Here is a 24,878-nt window from a genome sequence, read left to right on the forward strand (position 1 = left end):
TTGAGCGTCCAGGATGCACGACAAAGTCTATTTTACTACAAGAACAGACACTTCACACCAAATAAAAATGTGAAAATACTAAATAAATTATTGTAAAGTTGTTTTAGTGATAAATTTAAACAACTACGTTAAAGGGATCCACATAAATTTAAATGTCCGGCCGGACAAGTAAAATTCTCCTTCACTTGCCCATTCACAAAATCCACTTGTGGACAAGCGGACAAGCATTAATGTCCAGCCCTGGATTGTAACTTTGACCACCTCACGCGCAAATTAACCAACAGGAATATGTAAAATTACAAAAAGGCGATTTTGAAAAAGTATTAACACAGAACAATATAAATCTAAAATTAAATGTAACATTACACAGACAAAACGACGAATAAAAATACATAATGCTTACCATTGGCTTAGCACCTGTCAGTCTGTCAGATGACCGTTACGGTTTGAATTTCGAAGTAACGTTAGCTGCGTCGCCTTGTAGTGAAGGCCGTTGGGTCCCATCCTCTGTAGGTTTTATAAAGTGTACTCAGCGTAGAATAAAATAAATTACATACATCTATCGCAAAAAAATATATCGCACAAAAAAATGAATAAAAGTAAAGCAAAGTCTTCAGAATAGCAAACAATGGTCACGGATCGAGAAAAAATAAGCGTAATTAAAATTTAATAACGTATTTTAAAAAAACTTTAAACACATTTAAAATCATATTGCGCAAAATTTTAATATTAAAGCAAAATCTTACTTGTTGAAAAAATTATGTTTTCCTTGGTTATATTTCTGTTTTCCTGACTTTTTCTGTTCATTTTTTTTTTCTATGCTTTGGTTGTTTTTTCCTTCGCTCTTATTTACACGTTCTGTACTTTTCCAAATGTTGTGGTTGGAGATTCATGTAAATCAGGGCGGGTTCAAGTTCTTGATTGACAGCTCCTCCGCCAGCTAATCAGTCAAAAAGGGGCATGACGTCACTGCAATGCGCCTCGTTAACTCCCGATGCTCAAGCTGCTCAACGGTCTTTTCACTTGTACAGGTGAAAATGGATAAGCTGGGGACACCGTTGTATGTGTCTGTCTGTCACTGTACAACTGCCTGGTGATCCGTTAAATTGGTAAATAATGAATGTAGTGCTTTTGCATTGACTTGGCTAGATTTGATTACTGATCAATGAAAACAACAGTGCTACAGATGAGACAGAGCCAGGTGGATTTGATATGCACAATGATTTACAAAAACACAATATGCAACATATGTAATAAGCTACATATATAATTGCATAACACTATCATATTAATGTTTTAAATATAAAAAGTTTGAATACAGTAACAATATAAACAGCCAGCAGGTGGTGGCAAGTATTTTAGAGTAAGACATTAAGGTCTGGTTTTACAAACAGGGTTTAGACTAAGCCAGGATTAGGCCATAGTTCAATTAGAACATTAAAGTAATTTTTATAAACATGCCTTAGAGGAAAAACATCACTGATGTGCATCTTGAGACAAAACAAGGGCACTGACATATTTCAAGAGCAGTCAGTGCAAGTTTATTTCAGTTGAAAGAGCTCAGATTTACATTTTCGTTCGCTGGTGGTAAATCATTCATTCACATGGCTCCTTCAGTGAGGAATAAAGTGAATCATTCAATATGAAAGGCGGCTGTGCTGCCTGCGACAGGTGGTCACCTCCTGGAAAGGTATGTGGAGGAATTCATTGAGCTTTCCCATCAGATGAGCTGTCCCGACGCATCACTATGCAATATAATATGTTTTAATAAAAACAGAAGCATGTCAATACCATTTTCAAAAACTTGACTAAATACTGAACATAAAAGATGTTTACAAATAGTCCACAAGAGAAAATAATAGTTGAAATAATAAAAAAGACCCCATTTAAAAGTTTACATCCCCTTGATTCTTAATACTGTTCTTACCTCAATGAGCTGTGTGGTTTTTTTTTTTTTTTGGTTTAGTGATAGTTGTTCATGAGTCTCTAGTTTGACCTGAACAGTTAAACTGCCTGCTGTTCTTCAGAAAAATCCTTTAGGTGCCACAAATTATTTGGATTTCCAGCATTTTTGTGTATTTGAACCCTTTCCAACAATGACTGTATGATTTTGAGATCCATCTTTTCACACTGAGGACAACTGAGGGACTCATATGCAACTATTACAGAAGGTTCAAACACTCACTGATGCTCCAGAAGGAAAAACGATACATTAAGAGCCGGGGGTGTGAACTTATATTTAACTTATTTTGTCTTCTGGGAAACATGTAACTATCTTCTGTAGCCTCTGAAAGGCAGTACTAAATGGAAAAAATATATATATTTAGGCAAAATAAGAAACATGTATACATCTCCATTCTGTTCAAAAGTGTTCACTCCCGGCTCTTAATGCATGGTCTTACCTTCTGAAGCATCAGTGAGTGTTTGAACCTTCTGTAGTAGTTGCATATGAGTCCCTCGGTTGTCTTCGTGTGAAAAGATGGATCTCAAAATCATACAGTCATTGTTGGAAAGGGTTCAAATACACAAAAATGCTTAAAAAAAAAAAAACTATCACTAAACAATTAAAAAAACCACAGCTGTGGGTTACTTAGGAAACAACACCGTATTAAGAATCAAGGGGATGTATACTTTTGAACGGGAAAATTTTTATAAATTCAACTATGTGGACTATATGTAAACATATTTTATGTGAAATATTTTATTCAGGTCAGTTCAAAATAAACAATAACATGTATTTTGTATGATCCCGCTCATTTTCTTAAAATAATTAACATTCTGCAGATTCCTTGAACTGCCAGAAAAAAAGTTGCAACATTACATAACACATACTTCTCATTGCATTACCACAGGCAATAAAACAAAGAAAAGACTACAAGAAAAAGAAATTAAAAACTTGGCTGGTCACGTGTCATTTTGTTAGGTGGAGTCGTGGGGGAGAGATACTCTATTTTATTAGAAGAGCGATTGGGCCTAACCATTTATCAAACTTAGTATGAACATTTTAATTACTCACCTAATTAGGCTTCCTGTCGTTTCCCTACAAAATAAAAGCTCGAGGGTTTAACGCGTGACAGTGATGAAATAAAGGCAGAAATTAAATATATTGCTATATTAATAGTAATATACAACAAAATCATTATTTAATTAGGTAAAGGATAGATAGATAGATAGATAGATAGATAGATAGATAGATAGATAGATAGATAGATAGATAGATAGATAGATAGATAGATAGATAGATAGATAGATATTTTTGGCTTGGGTATTTCACAATAACAACAAACAAGCTTTATCGCCAATCAATAAGAAGAGATTGAAGAGCGCTGTCCGTGGTGCTGAAAGGGCGGCTCTCAGTTTCTCCTGTTACTCTAATGCCGGACGACTGTCGGATATATGATATCTTATTAGGCAAACGTAAAGCAAACTAGAGTCCTATGGGAATGTAATGCCTGGAAAAGGTGTGCTTATAATTTTTTGTTTGGGTGGTTATTTTAAGGGTTACCTTGATTATTGCCGCAGAGAAAAGCCCACTGTCAAAAATGAGTTCACATGTTTGCATCTATCTATTTAACTTATAGATATTTTCGAAAAACACAAATGTTTAATTGTCATTATTCACCTTTTTATATTTAGGCTACATATTTACATTTTGATAGTTGACATTTAGGCGATTGGGCGTCAAAAGCATTCTGTCGATCTAAATATTACTGCCAAATTTTCCTTCTGAAGAGTCAACCCTCGAAAATAATTAAACGCAAACAGGAAATCATAGCACTGCAAGTCCTCACAACTTCAAATGGTGTGGTCCCCTTTAAGGAGCTCGTCGTAATATTACGGATCTGCTTTCATATCAGCGCTCGTCTTCCCTCTCTAGGCTCTCAAACAAACCTCACACGCCAGAATCCCTCTCATTATCAGCAGCACCCGCCCCGTCGACTCGCCCTCCCGAGCAGCGGAGCACCGCTGTGGCGGAGTCCTTGACGGGGACGAGCACCCGGGTAAACACGACAACACACTGCTGTTTACATGAAGGCAAGCTGATCCTCGCCGGATAGCCGCAACCAGGTAAATGTCAAATGTTTTGCATTGCAGTATGACGTGCAAGTCGTGATGCATCTTTGTAGCGAAGGACTTCTTCTGCATTTCGCGTGTGTAGGACAAACCAAGGACTGTGACGCGCCAGGTACACGGTTTATATGCTATCTGAATGTCCAGAGGAAAACCATGATTCGCATTCGCGTGCTAAATGGGTGTTTATTTGCACCGTGCGTTTCGGGTTTCGGTGTTTCGATGTGTGCGTGCACAGCAGATGTTTCCCTGCAGCGAGCATGCGTGTGCATTTTCCGTTTGTTTTGGTATTGCGCGTTCATACTATTCTAATCTAGACCTGCGTTTTCATAACTTACAATTTGTCGTTCTCTAGCCCTGGAAAATGCTTTATATCTGATTTGGTGTCAGCACGTCTTATGCGCTGTGAGTCGTGACAGGGACAGTGTAGTTTTAGGGCCTAGGGTGCAGTATGACCTTGCATCCCTGACTTGCAGACTGCAGAGAAAGTGTGCTTAAAAGTAGATTTGTGAGGATCTGGAAAGACCATCATGTGAAGTCTTAATCACAACCAAGCAAGTTTACATTATTTCAGACATATTAAAGCAGCATAAACTGTGCAGTGTGTCTCATGATGCATCATTACCAATCTCTCTGGTATTACAGTAATTGTCACCTTTGCCTCCTTTGTGCAGGATGCTATTTGTTGCACGTAGATTTGCCATTGAGGTTGTGTAATGTCACCATGCCGTCCCATCTGTCTCACCACATACACACAAGCTAGGAAACCCAGTTGCAATCACTTGTGGAGCTCACATTCTAGTATGGTGGCTGAATGGCTGTCTCCATGGCGACAGCTCTACATTTTCTCAGCATGCAGGCCAATCTTCCAGAGCATTTCCTTACCACACTGGTTTCAACCAAATGTGCTTCACCTGCAAAGATCACACTTAATAATATATTTCACTCTGGAGGGTGAATGCTGGTAAAGTGGGACACTTAAACTTAATCTCTTGTTAATATGTCCTGAAGTATTAAGAAAATATTCATATTTGATCTGAAGTAAAGTGTGAAGTTGAAAAAGTCAAAGTTGAGATTTAAAGATTTGAGATTTGGCTCACATCTACTTCAAATCTGTGAAAGAAAAATGTTGGAGGGTTTCGATATAAAAAAGAAGACTTAACTTGGTTTTCATGAGACTAGCATATTCTCACTAGAGCTTATGCTATGCCTACGTCCTACGTAATCCGCTGAAAAGCCATGTGAGCGCGCATATGACAGTTAGTCAAAGCTAGAGATTCCGGTTCATAAAGTTTTAAATATTATTTTTCTTACACAAACACATCAGTTCACTTCAAAAGGCCTATATTAACCCCCTGGAGCCATGTGGAACACTTTTTATGATGGATGGATGCACTATTGAATATTACGCTTTATTACTATGTAGATTATTACATTGAAACAATGGCAATGACAAATCATCAGAAAGTGTTCCACCTTACTTGCATTCATTTTCTATGCTGACATTAAACACAGTATCACTGGATATTCCTTTAATATGTATTTTATACTGTTTGTAATTGCTTGTTAGGTAAATGTAGAATTGATTGCTGCTTTTTATAGATCTACTTTAGCTGATTGCACTGATTACAACTACTGAAATGGTTTATGCTTGTGACTTGACACAGCTGATGTGTTGTTTATTCACTTCAGGGTATGCTACATTTTTCCATCCACACTGGATGTATTTAGCTCCATTCAATCCATTGACTGAGTGATCACTGCTCTCTTGGGGCCCATGAGGGACGCCCTGATAAATGACTTCATAATCACTTAGTTCTGATCACTTCCTAATCCATCGTAGTCTGGATCCCATTAGATTTACGCTAACATAAGATGGACCTACTCGTTTTCAATGAGGGTGGTACCAGATTTATTAAAAGAATTATGTAAGTAAACATTCTTATCGTATTTGTTAATTTTTTGTTTCATTCCAAGCTAACAAAAAATGATTTTAAAGACTCTACACAGGTCGTTTCCATACATAAACCGTAGTGACTCTGTTCTTCATCATATGGCTCATGACGTCTTAGGGAGCATATACAGTAAGGACTATTATATGGTACTTTATCTGCATTATATTCAAGTCATAATCTGTTTGACAGCCAGTGTGTGATATTTGGTTGTGAGCAAGTGTTTCTGCAGTGATATAGCTCAAATGTGGCCTGTGAGAGAGAAGAGAAGTGCTGGGTCATAACAATCACTCATCTGCAGCTTTTCTGCACATCACATACGACAGCAGCCAGAGGTCATTTAATGCTGTAGTGCTGCAGGAGCATGACACAGCAGATTTCCCCATCAAAATATGTCACTTTACTTTTAATATATTATCTAATGCAAATTTAGTGTTTTTCCTTTTTCTAAGCAATTAACAAGTTGTATTTGTGTATGTGGCAAGTCATGACATATTATCCTTAAAGAGAACCGAAAATGAAAATTAGCCCATGATTTACTCACCCTCAATATGGCTTTCTTATTTCAGACTAATTCAGTTGGAGTTATATTAAAAGATGTCCTGGCTCTTCCAAGCTTTATAAAGGCAGTGGGCAGGTGTTTTCGTTCAACAGTCCAAACGAAGTCCAATAAAGAGCATCCATCCATAATAAAAAGGTGCCTCACAGAGCTCCGGGGGGTGAATAAAGGCTTCCTGTAGTGAATCAATGTGTTTTTGTGCAAAAAAATATCCAAATTTAAAACATCATAAACAGTTTTCTCTAGCTTGTGCTAACTGTCGTACACACAAGCCGCTCCGGAAGGATGACACAGAACGTTGCCTAGTGCACGCGCCGGTAAAATGATGTTAGTCTCGCGAGAACCAACATTTGTTTACAGAGGCAAAGAAAGCAAAGTTTCCTTTTTTTAGCAAAGCAAAACCTCCTCTCCTCTTGGCTTATATCGAAATCCTTCAACATTTTTCTTTACAAATCCTTGTTTTGCTCTCTCCTCTGTGCTTCCGCGTTCGTCACTTCTCACCGGCGCATGTGCTAGGCCCACGTCCTACGTCAACCGCCCGGAACAGCTTGCACGTGCAACAGTTAGCACAAGCTAGAGAAAAGTGTTTATACGGTTTATATATGGATATTTTTTCTTACAGAAACACATCGATTCGCTACAGGAGTCCTTTATTCACCCCCCGGAGCTGTGTAAGGCATTTTTATTATTGATGGATGCACTTTATTGGACTTGTTTTGGACTGTTGAACAGAAACACCCACCCACTGCTATTATAATGCTTGGAAGAGCCAGGACATTTTTTATTATTATTAACTCCAATTGGATTCGTCTCAAAAAAGAAAGTCATAAACCCCTAGGATGCCTTGATGTTGAGTAATTTAAGGGCTAATTTTCATTTTTGGTGAACTAACCTTTTAATTACTCATCCTCATGTCATTCCAAACCCGTAAGACCTTTGTTTATCTCCAGAACACAAATTAAGCTTTCTGACCTTGCACAGACAGCAATGTAATTACCATGTTCAAAGCCCAGAAAGGTAGTAAGGACATAATTAAAATAGTCCGTGTGACAACAGTGGTTTAACCTTAATTTTATGAAGCTACGAGAATACTTTTTGTGTGCAAAGAAACAAAAATAATGACTTTATTCAACAATTTCTTCTCTTCCGTGTCAGTCTTCGCGAGAGTACAAGCAGAAGCCTGTGTTCTGAAGTAGAACCTAAATGCGCTGCACCTTGTTTGAAGACTGACACGCAAGAGAAGAAATTGTTAAATAAAGTTGTTGTTTTTGTTTTCTTTGCCCTCAAAAAGTATTCTCATAGCGTCATAAAATTAAGGTTGAACCACTGATGTCACATGGACTATTTTAACAACGTCCTTACTACCTTTCTGGGCCTTGAACATGTCAGTTGCATTGCTGTCTATGCATATTTTTGATGAAATCTCTTGGATTTCATCAAAAATATCTTAATTTGTGATCAGGAGATGAACAAAGGTCTTACAAGTTTTTAACGACATGAGTAATTAATGTCAGAATATTAATTTTTGGTGAACTATCTCTTTAAATATGCTTCCTTTCCCATGTGTTTTCCAATGAGCTTATAAGAAGGCTCCTTCCTCAGACATTTCTGCTTAATTTATGACCCACATACATTCGCCAAAAAGCTGTCAGTATAAAATATGAGGCAGAGACTGAGACTGTAGTGTTCTGCAGCTGCGCTCTTCATTATGACTCACACTACGTCAGAGGGAGACCACACTGTCCCGATACTGACTCAGCAACTGCGCTGTTTATTCATAATATGTGACCCTGGACCACAAAACCAGTCATAAGAGTCTTTTTTTTTTTTTTTATTGAGATTTATACATGGTCTGAAAGCTAAAATAAATAAGCTTTTTATTAATGAATAGGACAATAATTGGCCAAGATAAAAATATTTGATAATCTGGAATCTGAGGGAGCAAAAAAAATCTAAATATTAGAAAAATTGCCTTTAAAGTTGTCCAAATAAAGTTCTTAGCAATACAAAAATTAAGTTTTGATATATTTATAGTAGAAAATTTACTAAATATCTTCATGGAACATGATCTTTACTTAATATCCTAATGATTTTGTAAAGGAAAATCGATCATTTTGACCCATACAATGTATTTCTGGCTTTTGCTACAAATATATCCGTGCTACTTAAGACTGGTTTTGTGGTCCAGGATCACATAGTTATCTTAACTTTTATCATTTTAGATCCATTTGGTTTTTCGTGTAATATTTATATTTTATTTTATTTATTTTTAAATTAAATTTTTTTTAATTTAATATTTTGATTTATTTTAATTAAATAAAATGTTTCTAATGTTTTTAGACTGGTCTGTTTTGTTCATTTTCATCAGCCAACAAACCCCAAGTGTTTGAAAGAATATGCTAAAGAATCGCTTAATGTGAGAAGCATATTGCAGCATATCGTTGCTTATTCTAAGCTGTGCCAGTTCCTTTTGAATTATTTAGATCATTAATCCCTCTTTTCCCTCAGCATGTGTCTCAGGATGCCCACTGTAACAAAAATCACTGCGTTTTTACCCTTCCCTTTCTCATTTCCCTATTTGCCTGTTTCTCTCAAATGTAATATTCTAGCTGCATCAGAAGCTTCTGGCAGATCTTGGTTTCACTGAGTAGTCTGATTGTGAAAGTTAAAGCTCTATTATTTCTGTTCTCTGGCTTCACACCAGCGCAGAGTCAGAGACCAACCAGTCTGTGTCAGCACAATGTTAAATATATTACAGCTCTGCAAGCAATGCTGCTGCCAGGCCTGCTGAGTGTGAAGAGATCAGATAGATTAGATCAAATAGATAGATTCTTATGTTTCCTTTTGACTTTGATGGCATGATCTGTCTTACTTGATACTGTAAGAGATAAAAATGCAAACGTTTAGTGTCTTAAAGGGGCAGTTCAGCTAAAATTCATTATCCATTCTTTGACAGAATGATGGATAGATGATAGAATAGTCTCTTTAATTGCATTATAGTGTGTCAACCAACTTAAAATATTAGTGTCCTAAGTATCCTTAGGAAACTTCAGTTGTGTAAATGAGACCAGGGCTGATACATGGTTTGATATAGAAAATCATTTCCTCAACTCAAACTGATGACATTGTGTATGTTTCTGTTTTATTCAGACTGGCTGCAGCTGAGCTGTTCATGCTGCGTTGACAGGGAGGAAGACAGATCCAGCTGAAGAGGGAGAAAGAAGGGAGAGGACTGCTGACTCCATGTCTTCGCCTTCAAATAAAAGATCTGGCTCTGGATCACGCAAGTATGGCATCTTTTGTCTCTCATGAAATCTTCTTTCTAACAGACATTCTTTCAAAGTTGCAGCTGTGTTGGTGCTTTGCTGTAATATTTAACCCTTTCTAGCGGCTGTTTAATTCTCTGAATCACAGTAAGATCTCTGCCGCAGTTTAATGACCTTTTGAGCTTCAAGTGCTTCAATAATCCTTTCTCTCTCTTCCGCTGCTGTCATTAATACATCAGCTGTTTCAGTTACTCTCTCTCTCTCTGCTGTCAAGACTTTTTCACTTTACAACTGCCAGGTTGTATAAAAACTTCCTGAAGGGCCAGTTTAAAAGATTTATAAGCACATTAATGTAATAAGATATTAAACACATACAAACTAACGTACACTATCATTCAAAGTTTTGGGACTGGTACGATTAGTCTTGTATGCAAGGCTGCAATTATTTACTTAAAATACTGTAAGACAGTAAAATTGTGAAAAATATTACATTTTAAAATAACTGTTTTCTTTTTATATGTAATTTATTCCTGTGATGCGAAACTGAATTTTCAGCAGCCAATACTCCAGTCTTCAGTGTCACATGATCCTTCAGAAATCATTTTAATATGCCAATTTCTGCTTAAGTAAAATTTCTTATTATTATCAATGTTGAAACAGTTGTGCTGCTTTTTTGATTAATAGAAAATTCAAAGGAACAGCATTTATCTGAAATACTGAAGATCAAGATCTTGTTAAATAAAAGTTTTTTATTTTTACATGAACCTGAAGCCACAAACTTTTTAAGGAAAGTATTGAAGCTTATTTCTGCCACTGAATAAAAAATTTAAAAAGTTAGTGCGACTTTCAGTTGTGAGTTTACATCTTGCAGCTAACTGTGATTTATAAACTGCAACTGCAAGTTATATAGTCAGAATTATGAGATGGAAACTGGCAAATCTGACTTTTTTCCTCGGAATTGTGAGTTTATATCGCATTTACGAGTTATATAGTCAGAATTATGAGATATAAACTGGCAAATCTGACTTTTTTCCTTAAAATTGCGAGTTTATATCACAATTGCAAGTTACAAGGTCAGAATTATGAGATATAAACTGGCAAATCTGACTTTTTTCTCAGAATTGCGAGTTTATATTGCAATTGCGAGTTATAAGGTCAGAATTATGAGATATAAACTGGAAAATCTGACTTTTTTCCTCGGAATTGTGAGCTGATATTGCAATTGTGAGATATAAAGTCAGAACTATGATATAAACTGGCAAATCAGAATTTTTTTTCTCAGAATTGTGAGTTTATGTTGCAATTTCAAGTTATTTAGTCAGAATTGTGAGAAATGAATTTGCAATTATGAGAACATATCAGTCGTTTTTCCCGACAAAATTGGCCGTTATAATTTGTAATGGCGTGTTTATATCTCACAATTTTGAGAAAAAGTCATAATTGCGTTTTTTTTTTTTTCTGTCAAAAATTCTATTAGAATTGTGAATTTGTATCACACAATTAAGAATTGTGAGATAAAACGTTGGAAAAATCACATTTTTTGCCCAGTGGCGGAAACGGGCTTCTATAGGAAAGGCAGAAATGACTTCAAAACAAATAAAGAATTCCACCAAATTATAGAAGGAACATTTGTTAATCAATTATTAAACAAGCACATGGATGGATAAGCAATATTTTAATAACAATGTTTAAAATGACCACACAATGAGTTTGGGATTTTGCAGTTTCGAAGTCCTTTTATTGTGCGTATCTCAGAAATAAATTGTCAAGTGTAGCTTTAAACCAACATGCTACAACATGCATATCTTCCATTTTTTTTAAATGAAAAATATGTTCATGTTTTAAACCTTTTAAGTGAGACTTGTGTAAACATTATTTGAAAAGTATGTAATTGTGTGAATCATATAAATTAAATGGTTATGTCTAAAAGAAACTTAGTTTCCACACACTTCCTGTTTAAGCCGTGCCGACATCCATTTCTGTCTGAATACAGATAATTTTCTAATTTCCAAATATATACTACTAGCGCAATGAGTTTTAAAGGTGATTTTGCAGTAGAGCCCAGCTCTGTGCCTCTGTCTCATCTCTGTTTCCTCAGATTCAACCTGCTGAAGGCCCTACAGCCTAAGCATCGCTTGCAACAAATGCTGTCGTCTCCCACTGCGTCCCCTGTGTGAGACTCTGATTCAGTACCCTATATAGGGCATGACTGTAGTAGACAACACTGCTGCACTGGGCATTCACACGCAGATTTAAAACCAGCCACTGATGCTGATGTTGGAGATCTGAGAGGGCAGATTACGCTAAACTCTCCGGTCTTTGACAGAGGCTCAGAGGAATGCAAATGGATCAGTTAATGATCTGTAAATCTGTCCCATGAGAAGACATTTTGTCTCTGATTGAATTGATAATATGTGAGACTGACAATGAATGTGATACTTTCACGATTCTAATGAGTGTGGCAATGCAGTGCACACATTCACTACACATTACCCGGCTTTCCTTCAATTAGTCCACATCACTGAAAACATAATGGACAGACCTGGTCTGTTCAACTACCCTGGCTGCTTTTCTTTTTTGCTATCAGTACTGATAGCAGAGTCCTCGTTTTTTCTCTCTCACTCCTCTAGCACGCTTTGTTTGTTTCGGCTCTTTCACTTTGCTTTTACTTTCTCTGCTTTGCTCTCACCTTAACCATGACCTTGGCTTGCTTTCATGGTTAGGTAGTTCAGCAAACCTCTTATAGCCCACCAATGGTGGTCCTGGTGGACAGTAGCTATAGTGCCTTGTCATTGTAAATGTGCTCTATTGGTCAACATGTTGAGCTGTTTAACTTAATAATTGTATTTGGACTTAGTGTTATTTTAATTTGTGTAAGCTTTAGTAATGTTTATGTGTGTGTCATTTTTATTAGTTATTATTTGAAATTATTAATATTTTCTTTTGTCTATTTTTAGCTTTAATACATTTTTATTTTAGTTTTAGTTACAGTAATGTTTGTACTTAAAGGATAAGTTCACTTCCAGAATGAAAATTTCCTAAAAATGTACTCGCCTTCCACGTCAACTAAGACGTCTTTCTTTCTTCAGTTGAAAAGAAATTAAGGTTTTTGAGGAAAACATTCTATGCTGGCCAATGGGTTAAAGGTCTAAATTGCAGCTTCAACACGATCCCAGCCGAGGAATAAAGGTCTTATCTAGCAAAACAATAGTGATTTTATAAAAAAACAACAACATTTAAATACTTTTTAACCACAAATGCTCATCTTGCACTAGCTCGACTTCCGGCATTTCTTAGTCACTTTGGAAAGGTCACACGTAATGTAGGTGGAAGTACTGACCCAGCGTTTACAAAGCAAACATGCAAAGAAAGTCAAATGCCCTTTACAAAAAAGGTAAAACAACGTTGAATGATTTTGAAGTTAGAGGAGAAAATAAGATGGAGTTTTTTGCGCTACCCTACCTTTTTGAGTACACAGATGAAGAACTAACCACGCATGACCTTTCCAATGTGATTACGTAATGTCTGAAGTCCATCGCAGAGCTAATGCAAGATGGGCGTTTGTGGTTAAAAAGTATATAATTTTTTTTTGGAAAATGACTGATCTTTTCGCCTTGAAGCTGCAATGAAACTTCCCATTTAAGTCCACTATATGGAAAAAAAATCCTAGAATGTTTCCCCAAAAACCTTTATTTCTTTTCGACTGAATGTGAACATTTCAGATGACATGAGGTTGAGTATGTTATCAAGAATTTTTTTCTGGTAGTGAACTAATTGTGATTCAGGGGTCAACTGATATGAGGTTTCAAGTGGTTAATGCTGATACTGATATTTACTCAAAACTCACTAAATTGAAAGAAAAATGACCAAATATTATCTTGTTAATATCAGACTATCACCTAGATTCACAGTTATCCATCATGCCTGTAAAAACAGCACTCTGCACCACCTAAAGGAAATGCTTTCTTTCAGCACTGCTAACCCCAGATTTAATTTTCCTAAAAGAGAATGTTTCTGGGAGATTAAAGAGTCATTATGCTCTAAGCTACCCCATGATCCATTGCTCTTAGAATTTGACAAGTGATTATGTACTATTTACTATTTTTGGGGGGCGATTTTATGAATTTGGTAGGCTATGTGAGGTCAGCATACAGCATGAAACGGCATGCTTAGAAGGTCTTGAAAACCTTTACATAAAAGAGACTTTTAATGCTGGTAAGGATTAAGGAAATAGTGTAATTCTGTCAAAAGTAATCTAGTAAGCCTTTGCATAATACAGTTAAAGTCAAAAGTTTACATACACCTTGCAGAATCTGCAAAATGTTAATTATTTTACCAAAATAAGACGGATCATACAAAATGCATGTTATGTTTTATTTAGTACTGACCTGTATAGGATATTTCACATTAAAGATGCTTACATATTAGTCCACAAGAGAAGATAATAGTTGAATTTATAAAAATTACCCTGTTTAAAAGTTTACATTCACTTGATTCTTCCAATATCCCACAAATTCTTTGGTTTTTCATTTTTGAGAATTTGATCCCTTTCCAACAATGACTGTATGATCTTGAGATTCATCTTTTCACACTGAGGACAACTGAGGGACTCATATGCAACTATTACAGAAGGCTCAAACAATTACTGATGTTTCAGGAGGAAAAACCATGCATTAAGAGCCGGGGGGTGAAAACTTTTGAACAGAATGGAGATTTTTCTTATCTTGCCTACATATCATTTTTTTTTTTTTTTATTACTGCTTTTAAAGGCTACAGAAGATAGTAACGTTTCCCAGAAGACGAAATAAGTTCAATTTACCCGGATCTTCAAAGTTTTCACACTCCGGTTGTTGATGCATTGTGTTTCCTTCTGAAGCATCAGTGCGCATCTAAAACCTTCTGTAATAGCCTCATATGAGTCTCTCAGTTGTCCTCAATATGAAAACCATCATACAGTCATTGTTGAAAAGGGTTCAAATAAACAAAACATAACAATTATTTTGTATGATCCCTTTTTTTGGTAAAATAATTAACATGTTGCAGATTCTTCAAGTTGTATGTAAACTTTTGACCTCAAGTGAATGTCCAGCATGTTTTTTATTCTTTTAAATGTGGCAAAGTGGCTCTGATCCTTCCCAGCCCTGTGCTAGTGTTTCTGACAACCAGAATAAATAAGAAGCTTCTTTTTATCTTTCTCCCTGTCCTCCCTCCCCTGACTGCTGACTTAATTAATTAGTCAGACAATCTGTCAAATAATCTGTCAGATCTGCAAGCTCATGTACAGAATTTCATGGTCGTAATGAAACAAGTGTCTCGAGTTAATTTGTTCAGTTGGAAGTTTAAAATGGTCTTTAGAATGACATCAACCCAATGGTTGCTTTAACCAAATATTTAGTAAACTGTAAAAATGTAAAACGTTATTATTGGATGCATCAAAAACACAAATCTGCACCTAACATTTCACTAACAGATGGATACATGATTTTCAGGAAATTGGAAAAAATGATGGATACAAATAGAGCATAATGAAAAGCTTACAACCGAGTCTGTATAGGTGGCAGATAAGTACCTTTTTGTAGCACAACCTCTGCTTCTACCTAAATTCATTTCTAAAAGAAAACATTCATTTCAAGATGAACTTTAGGTGTGTGCTATCTTATGTAATGATTCCTTTTTGTTTGTGGGTCAGTTTTGACTATTGCAGGTTTATAGAGCTAGACTACACACCCATGGAGTCAGGCATTATGGTCTCTATGAGACAGAGCAGAGGATTTCTGACACCAAAGTCCCCGGAACACCACTGTCGGTCAGCGCTCCATCAACCCTACTGTTTCGTTCTTCTTTTTTCACTTTTTTTTTTCTTCACTTTTTTTGTTCTCTGTGTGGCATTTTGTCAGCATGGATTCAACATCTTCAACCACAGCACGATGTCCCTATAAAATCCAACCTTTTGATTTTACTGGGGTTTAAAGCTTGAATTGCATACAGTATGTGTTTCACAGTTAAACATGATTTCATGTCTGTGGTTGTGCACAGTTGCCCTCATTAGATGGCACTGCTGCCAGTTTGTTTCTCATAATTGATTCATGATGGATATTTATCATGATTTGTCATCTGTGCCTCAGCATATAATACAACACCTTGTATTATTTCACGATTTTTGCTTGTTTTATGTGAGCTGGGTGTCTTTTTCTTCTTTACGTCCATAAAAGGTGTTCTCTCCCTGTAGTCGACTAGAGGCATGTTAGTCATTTTGTACCATAGGTAGGCATGTTTGGTTTTGTGTTCATGCATTCTGTTTATACCTGTCATGTGTCCTCATAAAGAAATAGTTCACCCAAAAATGAAAATTCTGTCATAAATTACTCACCCTTGTCTTGTCGTTTGGAACACAAATTAAGATATTTTTGATGAAATCCAAGAGCTTTCTGACCCGGCATAGACAGCAATGCAACTGACACATTTAAGGCCTAGAAAAGTAGTAATAACATGATTAAAATAGTCCATGTGACATCAGTGGTTCAACTTGTTATGAAGATACAAAAAGTACTTTTTGTGCGCAAATAAAACTAAATTAATGATTTTATTCAAAAATTTCTTCTTATTTATTTTACGAACCACAAAGAAATTGATGAATGAAAAATTTCATCAAAAATATCTTAATTTGTGTTCCGAAGATGAACGAAGGTCTTACGGGTTTGGAACGACACGAGGGTGAGTAATTAATGACAGAATTTTCATTATCCTTTTAAGTGGCTTTGAAGGTGACACTGTGAAATTTGGATTCTGTTATGCTACAGACGGAGCCCAGCACCTGTCAGTAACCGTGATCCCTATGGAAATGCCTCTCTCAGCAGCAGTAGCAATTCAGGGTCATGCAAGGGCAGTGATGGAAGCCCAACCCATAGGTGAGACACGACTCAAAAACAGACCAATGATGCATTGCTTCGTTCTCTTCTTTTTCGTGTGTTTATATACAGTTCTGTTTTTTCTATATACCACTTTTCTCATCCTGATCAGGCGTCACATAAAATACACCTCCTGCAATGATAACCATGGTATCCGACCCCCTCCACCTGAGCAATACCTTACCCCACTGCAACAGAAAGAGGTGTGTATCAGACACCTCAGAGCACGGCTCAAAGAAACCATCGAAAGACTGCAGGACAGGTGAGGCATGCATCGTTCATAGCATGAGGGCCCATGCACTAATGAACACGCCAGTCCATGAAGAAATTAGTTTATCTTTAAGCTGCTTTAAAGTCCCCCTGAAATCAAAATTAAAGTTTTTTGGCTTTTAGTATGAATATATTAGCCTTAAGATTAGCTATAAGCTAGTGTGCTTCAAAACAACGACAAAATTCGCGTTTACAAGATATGGGCATTCAAAACTTACAGTCTCGTCACTTCCGCCAATATGAATCAACGATTTTGATGACATCACCGTGCACTTCAGCTTCTCATCAAACGTTCTGTCCAATCAAATGCTCTCTAGAGTCCGTATTGTCCCGCCCCCTCATATGTGCGATCGGCATGCATTAAACTACACAGCCTCAGCATGATTATGATCACTATTTTGTTTTAGCGAGAGTTTCATATTGAATCTGTGGGGTAATTTATTAGTCTGTGGCTGTCATAAGCTTACAAATGCAGCTTTATCGAGCTCAACGGCTCTGGCCCCAGCAGATATTAATGGAACGCTATTGGCTATTCAGAATAAGTGGGCGGGGCTGGGCGATATGTTTTTGTTTCAGTTAAAAGTACGTCACCACATAGAAACGCTGCATGTTTCAAGGCACTTCAGTGGACCTTTAAGCAGCTGTTAATTGAAGTGATTCCTTTATTTGAAATTGTTATGCAAATTTGCACTTGGTTGAGGATTTCCAGACCATGTAACAATTATGAATGCAGATTCATTTAAAAAGCAGGCCATATGGTATTTTAAAGTGTCCTAATATTGTGTGGGAGTCCCCTACAAAAGGTTTAAATGCATCTAAGGTCAGAAAACATTGTTATTTTCTCTAAATATACTTTTGATATTATAATCATTTTGCAGTGATTTCGAAACGATTAGTTCGAAGGAGTTAAGGTCTGTAAACCCCTCCCTTCCATAAGCCTACTCTGCTCTGATTGGTCAGCTGTCCAAGTCTGTTGTGATTGGACACAAGTGCTAACGTGACTGATGAAACAATACAGTTTGTAAACCAAAATATGTCTACATTCTTTATTATTAAATGAATTAGAACAATGACCGTCTACATTTAATCGACACATTCTAAGGAAATAGTGGGTTCACAGCGAATTATCTGAACTATTTCAGTAAGACAGTAATATTGTGGTTGTAATACAGTAATACAGGTTGTGATTCACTTGTTGGTCCAAACAAAAAGAAGATACAGACTTATCTTTCATGAAGGTTGAACTCGCCAAGATTAGAGAAGCAGTCCTCTGTAAAATGATGAGCACATAACAAAAGGTTCAAATTGTATTGCTGTGGTATTGTGGAAAAAAATAATTTTAACCACTGATCATCTTTCGGCAATAAAAAAAAACTAATTTGCTTTCACAGCGCAGAACACAACATCTTCTCAACATGATGTAAACCCACTAACTAGCAGAATTGTTTGTGGGCAGGTCAAAGTGTTTATATTTTGTGGGCAGATAGGGATTATACTAATGTGTTACCGAGTAACATATATATATATATATATAGGTAACAGGCAGAAGATTCGAAAACATGGCGACTCATTAAAGTGGTTCAAGTCAACTCTTACTTTTGAGAGACAATATCTTTATCACACACTTTTTATTAACAACTTTGCAACTTTGACTGTTTACATTGAAGGATAGCTATGTTACACTGCAAAAAATATATTTTTCTAAAACCCATATGTGACCCTGGAGCACAAAACCAGTCTTAAGTCGCTGGGGTATATTTGTAGCAATAGCCAAAAATACATTGCATGGGTCAAAATTTTTGATTTTTCTTTTATGCCAAAAATCATTAAGAAATTAAGTAAAGTTCATGTTCCATGAAGATTTTTTGTAAAATTCCTACTGTAAATATATCAAAATGCAATTTTTGATTTGTAATATGCATTGTTAAGAACCTAATTTGGACAACTTTAAAGGTGATTTTCTCAGTCTTTTTGATTTTTTTGCATCCTCAGATTTCTGATTTCAAATAGCTGTATCTCGGCCAAATATTGTCCTATCCTAACAAACCATACATCAATAGAAAGCTTATTTATTGAGCTTTCATATGATGTATAAATCTCAGTTTTGTCAAATTTAACCTTATGACTGGTTTTGTGGTCCAGGGTCACATATGACCTGCTCTTTAAGTTGGCATTTAGACCAGGGCTGGGCAACTTCGGTCCTGGAGGGCCACTGTCCTGCAGAGCTTAGCACCTGAACAAGCTAATCAATGTCTTCAAGATCATTAGAAAGCTACAGGCAGGTGTGTTTGGTTAGGGTTGGGGCTAAACTCTGCAGGATACTGATCCTCCAGGACAGAAGTTGCCCAGCCCTGATTTAGACTGTGTAATTTGTCATTTATTTCCCTTATGTGCAAGGACTCAAGGAATTTAAATATTTATTACTTATCTAAACTGCTTCAGAAAGTCTTACACTAGTTTCAACAATTGTCTGAGTTTGGGATGTTACTATGTTGGGCAGCTTCAACAGACCGATGTTGAAAGGAAAGTAAACTTTCAGTTATTTTCCTGGGATAGGACAAAGTATTTAGTGAAAACATTTCACACAGCAGTTTTAATTTTAGGTCTGTTTTTCACCCACAATCCTTCCTTGCTTTTCTCTTTTGACTTCTTCGCTTTCTCTCTCTAGGGACTCTGAGGTTGATGAGTTGCGTACTCAGCTGTCTCGTATGCAAGAGGATTGGATTGAAGAGGAGTGCCACCGCGTGGAGGCCCAGCTGGCTCTGAAGGAGGCTCGCAGGGAGATCCAGCAGCTTAAGCAGGTTGTCGATGTCGTCAGCTCCAGTCTGGGAGACACCGACACTGGAGTGCAAAAGTGCTTCCAAGACATAAACCTCCAGAACCACAAGCTGGAGTCTTTATTGCAGAGCATGGAGCTGGCTCAGATTGGGACCACCAAAACAGGAGAAGCCCTGGCAGGTGGAGGGGTGGTGGGGGCAGGGCTGGAGGTCAGCGAGGGCCTGGCGGGGTCTTCCGAAGGCTCCCCAGCTCACTCGCTTACCCGCAGCTCTACCTACACCAAGCTAAGCGATCAGACTGGCCAGGAACGTGGCGGTAATGAAAACGGATGTGATATTCCATGTCTGTCAGGCGAGGGCACGCAGGACAGCGGGTTTGTTTGCTGCGGAGAAAGTGGAAGAGGAGCAAGCAAGGCAGACCTACTCCTGGAGGCTGCGTTTTTGTCCCAAGAGACAGCCTCGCTGCTCAATGCGTACTCCCGCCTGCCACACTCCTCTACCTATGAGGCACTAAGCAACAGCGAGCCGAGAGTTGTGCCACTCCGCTGCGGTGGAATCGGGACGGGGGCCTCTGTTAGTGTAAGTCATCCATGTCTGTCACATCATCACTTATACCTGCATCACCTGCGTGAGCAAGGCATTCAAACTGACTACGACCATGCCCCTGCTTCGGCTCCTGCCCATGGTCCCAGTACATCCTTCAACTCTGATCTGGACACTATTGCTGAGCGCACCTTCCGCTCTCAGGCCTGCAGTCCAACCTCTACCTGGATGTCTGACGAGGGAGATGATCTCGAGTCGGTAGACACAGAATCAGCCATTACAGCAACAGTTGCCACAACTTCTGTCATCACAGACTTTTCCACCAAGTCTGCACCAGCTGTTACAATGGAGCCTTGGGCACCAACTGCATCTGTTCCAAAAGGACCTGCAACTTTGATCCCCATGGAGTCCTCAGTCAAGGAGACAACTGTTTCAGAGCCCCTTACAGTCTTACCAATCACCACAACAGCTTTAACCACAGAGACCATTGGATCCAACTCTGTTGAACCTGTAACAGACCCTTTACCAAACCCTGGCACTTCCCCTTGCTCCACTCAGCCATTGGTTGAGACAGAAGAGGAGCCCCTTCCACAGACCACTCAGCCTCGTAGTGTTCTAACAGAGGCTGGGGTTGACGGAGATCATGTCGTAAATATAGGTGCAGATGATGATGATGATGATGAGGTTGACGAGAGTGCTACGAACACAGAGTCCAAGTCGTCTGGCTGCGGTTTACCGGCAAAGAACTACTGGAGCCGGCACTTCCTAGTGGATTTGCTTGCGGTGGTCGTGCCAGTGGTCCCGACAGTTGCATGGTTCTGTCGGGGTCCACATCGTGTTGGTCAGCCAATGTACCATTTTGGGTCTCTATTGCGGGGTTGCTGCACCGTAGCCCTCCATTCCCTGCGTCGAGGAGGGGGCCTTCGGCACTACCCCGCAGGAGGAGGTGGTGCAGGGGGAATGAGTATATGAGACCAGATCTTCTCTCTGGGGAAGCTTTGAAGCCGGTGAAACCGCTGTTCTTCTGTCAGATGTGCAATTAGACAGTGGTTAAACATGTCAAATGAATTGAGGCAACTAGTGGAAGAATAGCGTTTGAGCACAGCACCTTAATGCTGTGGTTCTCTATGGTCTGTATCCAAGATAAGAATGAGGAAGGGGAATCACTAGCATGTATTTACACCTACAAATAAGATGCTCATGAAGTTGAGGACTTCAAAGGAGCTTTCACCTTTTTCCACAACTACTACTCTGAGTATAGAGGTGAGATACGTTCTGAATGATGGACTGACATGGTGACATTAACTCAGCTTTGTGAGTGACACTAAAAGATCCCCTTTAATAAGATTGTATTAACCTTATTTAGAGTGAAGAGACGCAATAAGTGATGGGAAGAAACTGTCCTTTTGTGCGTCCCTCTTACTGTCACTGCAGAGGGTGTGTGTCGTATGTGTGCGTATTGATTTATCTGAGCGAGTGTTGTGTTGTGTCAATGTACAGTGCAGCCAAAGTACCTGGATTACTAATGGCCATCAGTGTTGTAGCCGTAAGTGCAGTAGTTACCTGTCCCATTACTTCTGCCTGTGTGGCATAAGAGCAAAACAGTCATCTTTTCCCCTTAAGGAGCCAGGCAAGCGCCTGCTGAGCTATTTATATGCTTTGCATATACCACTAGCGTCCTAGATATTGTAAATGCTGTCACAAAATGATACTTAGTTCATCTGGAGTCCTTTAGATAAATGTATTCTTTATTCTAGGCTCAATTAAGTGGAAATGTTTGATGGTTCAGAATAAAGCTGAATGATAAATTGTGTATTTAGGAAAAGGGTAATGCATTTTAAGTAATAATATTAACTTTAAGAAGGGATTCAGCGTTTAGACAACGATCAGGGTTAAATGACTTTAACAGGGTCATGGGAGCTTTTTCACTAGAAATCAAATTTATGATTTTGTTTCTCTGTGTGATTTTCCACTGTGTGACCATAAAAAAACTGTCATAGCCAAATGTTTTTGAATAAAATGCTAATATTTTTTCATGTTCACTGTTAGACTAGGTTATATAATTACAGCCTGTTGTGGTTGGCAACACTTGGCATGAGAATTAGAACCGCTAAAAACTGTTAAATAATAAAACATCTCAACTTAATTTAGCATTACACCCTGTTAAAAATGTTGTTGCTATGCTAATACTAATATGTTATTTTTGAAATACTATGTAATATAATTCCACTAAAAAGATCAAAGAAATCAAAGAAGTATTTTATATTGAGTTGCTTGGTTAAAAAAAGTGGAATTTACAAATGGTTGAACTATGTAAGTTTCAAACTTAAAACAGTGAAAGTACAGCATGCAGAACCAAATTTTATGAAATTCTCTACTTACAGCTTTTTCCAAACATTTGGCCATGACTGTATGTTCCCTATGATGTTCATGTTGACCATTTATTTGACTGACACTTAGGTGACGGGTGACATTTATTGACATGTCGATTGCACTATAATTCACTTTAGAAGCAATTACTTGAAGTATACTTGATTGTGAGTTTCTGTTTGTTTAAAGGCCAATGCATACATGCGGATTTGTGGTTCAGGGGTAGATTTCACCAACAGCACCATTTCAAACAATCATCGCTGATTCATAAATTCACATGAATATTTATACTTTGTGTATATTTGACAGCTGGATTGATTAGCCAGATGATCACTAACTGTAGTTATTTGTGTCACATATTGTCCTCAAAATCATAAATAGCAGATGCCTTTCTGTCTACCTCCTCCCTCTGATATTGTGTACAGTGTATGAAGTGTGATATAGGCTTTATTTGTTGTCTATTTGCGAAGTTCTCTTTTGAATCATTCACTGCTTTCTGTTGTGCAGATTCGATGTGCTGTCTGTAAGGTTTTTCAGCGCTTCATATTTATTCTTTTAACTGCTTGACAATCTTAATTTGTGCTTTATGTGGTGGCAAGTGCGCATATATGTCTATAGTTTCTAGTCTAGTCCCTGCACTTTTTCCACCTCATTCAAACTAAGCACTTATTAAAGAATCTTAAGACTTGAAGGCATATATGTTCCTATGAATGTGTGGCGTTCAGATAGTTCTGTCTCTTGGCTTATCAGAATATGTATCTGAGGTTAAATGAGATTGTAATCACTTGTTACTCCAAGAATTGGTGGTTTTCTCCAAACCGCTACTGTCTGTCAATGAAATGTAAATAACTATTGCATTAGTTATTTGGCCAGGTAAATGTTTGGATATAAAGCTTTGTATATCTGTTGAAATGACACATAAGCCTTGATAGGATTTCTTGAATTTTTTGAAGCCATATTACAAGCAGAGATGTGTATGTTGGCCCTATATGCTGGTATATTTGAGTAATACTTCCATTTTGTCATGTATTGTCATATCACAGTTTTTCACTCTGTATGAATGTGCAATTTAATGTGAAAATTCATGTTGCAATATCAGTTAATTTTTCTTTCTCCTTTTGATTGGTAAATAATAATCTCTAGGGGTTGACTGATATGTGTTTTTCAGGACCGATGCCGATACCGATAATTACAGATCAAGTAGACCGATAACCGATATTTTGAACAGATATATACATGTCTGGTGTAAAAATCCAAATTAGAGCTCTGACAAAAACTTTCTTTAAATGCTTTAAAATCATTTTATAGGCAAATCGGTTTGAAAATGACCGATAACCATAAAAAATGCTTAATATCGGCGCCGATAATCGGTCGACCCCTAATAATCACAGATTATTTGCTTTAAAGCTTCTGATCCACCATCAAATCTTAATAAATGTTAGTTTACTAAGTCTTTGTTAATTATTTTCTGAAGTTAGCAGGCTCTCCCTGAAAGACTGCATTGTGTCTGAGCATTCTAGGCCAAGTTTTTCTTTATATCCCTAGTTTTTATAGCATTTTTGGGGAGGACTAAGAATAAACATTTCCTAGTTTGATGTCAATGTCAACTGGCACAATTTTTGTTTAGAATGTATTTTTGTAACCTCAAAATGTCTCTCGTTGAATCATTACTCTCCAATAACATTTTTTGGGTTAAGCTGGCAAAGTATAACTTGTTTGTTTCTGTACTAATTTATATCATCTTTAAATATGGTTTATCACCTTAAAAATTCTATAAACTGTTTGGTTAAATGGAAACAAGACAAGTCATAAGCCATGTTTTTTTTTTAATGTAAAATTGGTGGTAAACTGACACTTCATCAGTAGTTTTTTTTTTTTTTTTTTTTTTTAATGGTCATTCTAATGACAGGTTTACATCATCTGACACTTCACTCTTGTCTCTGTATTGTCGAACAGTATCAGCACCCTAAGTGGAACCAGTCTTGTCTGGTAATGTTTCATAGTGTCTCAATATTTTTGTGTAGAATAATATTTAAATGGTAATATTAGTGTGTACAGACATCACTGCAACACATCGCTCTTGACCCTCACTGCTCTGTAAAAGGATCTATATTAAACAGCATGGTGAACAAAGCTTTCTCAGTACTTTTGAATTTTTTTTT

The 24,878-nt window shown here is 37.3% G+C and overlaps 1 protein-coding gene across 6 annotated transcripts; it reads left to right on the plus strand.

The window, feature by feature from the left end:
- Positions 1–3,892: 3,892 nt before the first annotated feature.
- snphb (syntaphilin b) lies at positions 3,893–24,846 on the plus strand. 6 transcript variants are annotated; one of them, XM_073823738.1, is made up of 7 exons: positions 3,893–4,068; positions 9,733–9,869; positions 11,947–12,021; positions 15,538–15,654; positions 16,649–16,756; positions 16,869–17,018; positions 19,695–24,846. In XM_073823738.1, exons 2-7 carry the CDS (start codon positions 9,826–9,828, stop codon positions 21,316–21,318), a joined length of 2,118 nt encoding a protein of 705 aa, XP_073679839.1. In that variant the 5' UTR covers positions 3,893–4,068; positions 9,733–9,825; the 3' UTR covers positions 21,319–24,846. The 6 variants fall into 6 exon arrangements, with proteins under 6 accessions (XP_073679839.1, XP_073679842.1, XP_073679840.1 ...); XM_073823741.1 differs by lacking the exon at positions 15,538–15,654; XM_073823739.1 differs by lacking the exon at positions 11,947–12,021.
- The last annotated feature ends 32 nt before the right edge of the window (positions 24,847–24,878 follow it).

This window comes from Garra rufa, chromosome 18 (assembly GCF_049309525.1).
Source record: "Garra rufa chromosome 18, GarRuf1.0, whole genome shotgun sequence".
In the NCBI taxonomy this organism is placed as follows: domain Eukaryota; kingdom Metazoa; phylum Chordata; class Actinopteri; order Cypriniformes; family Cyprinidae; genus Garra; species Garra rufa.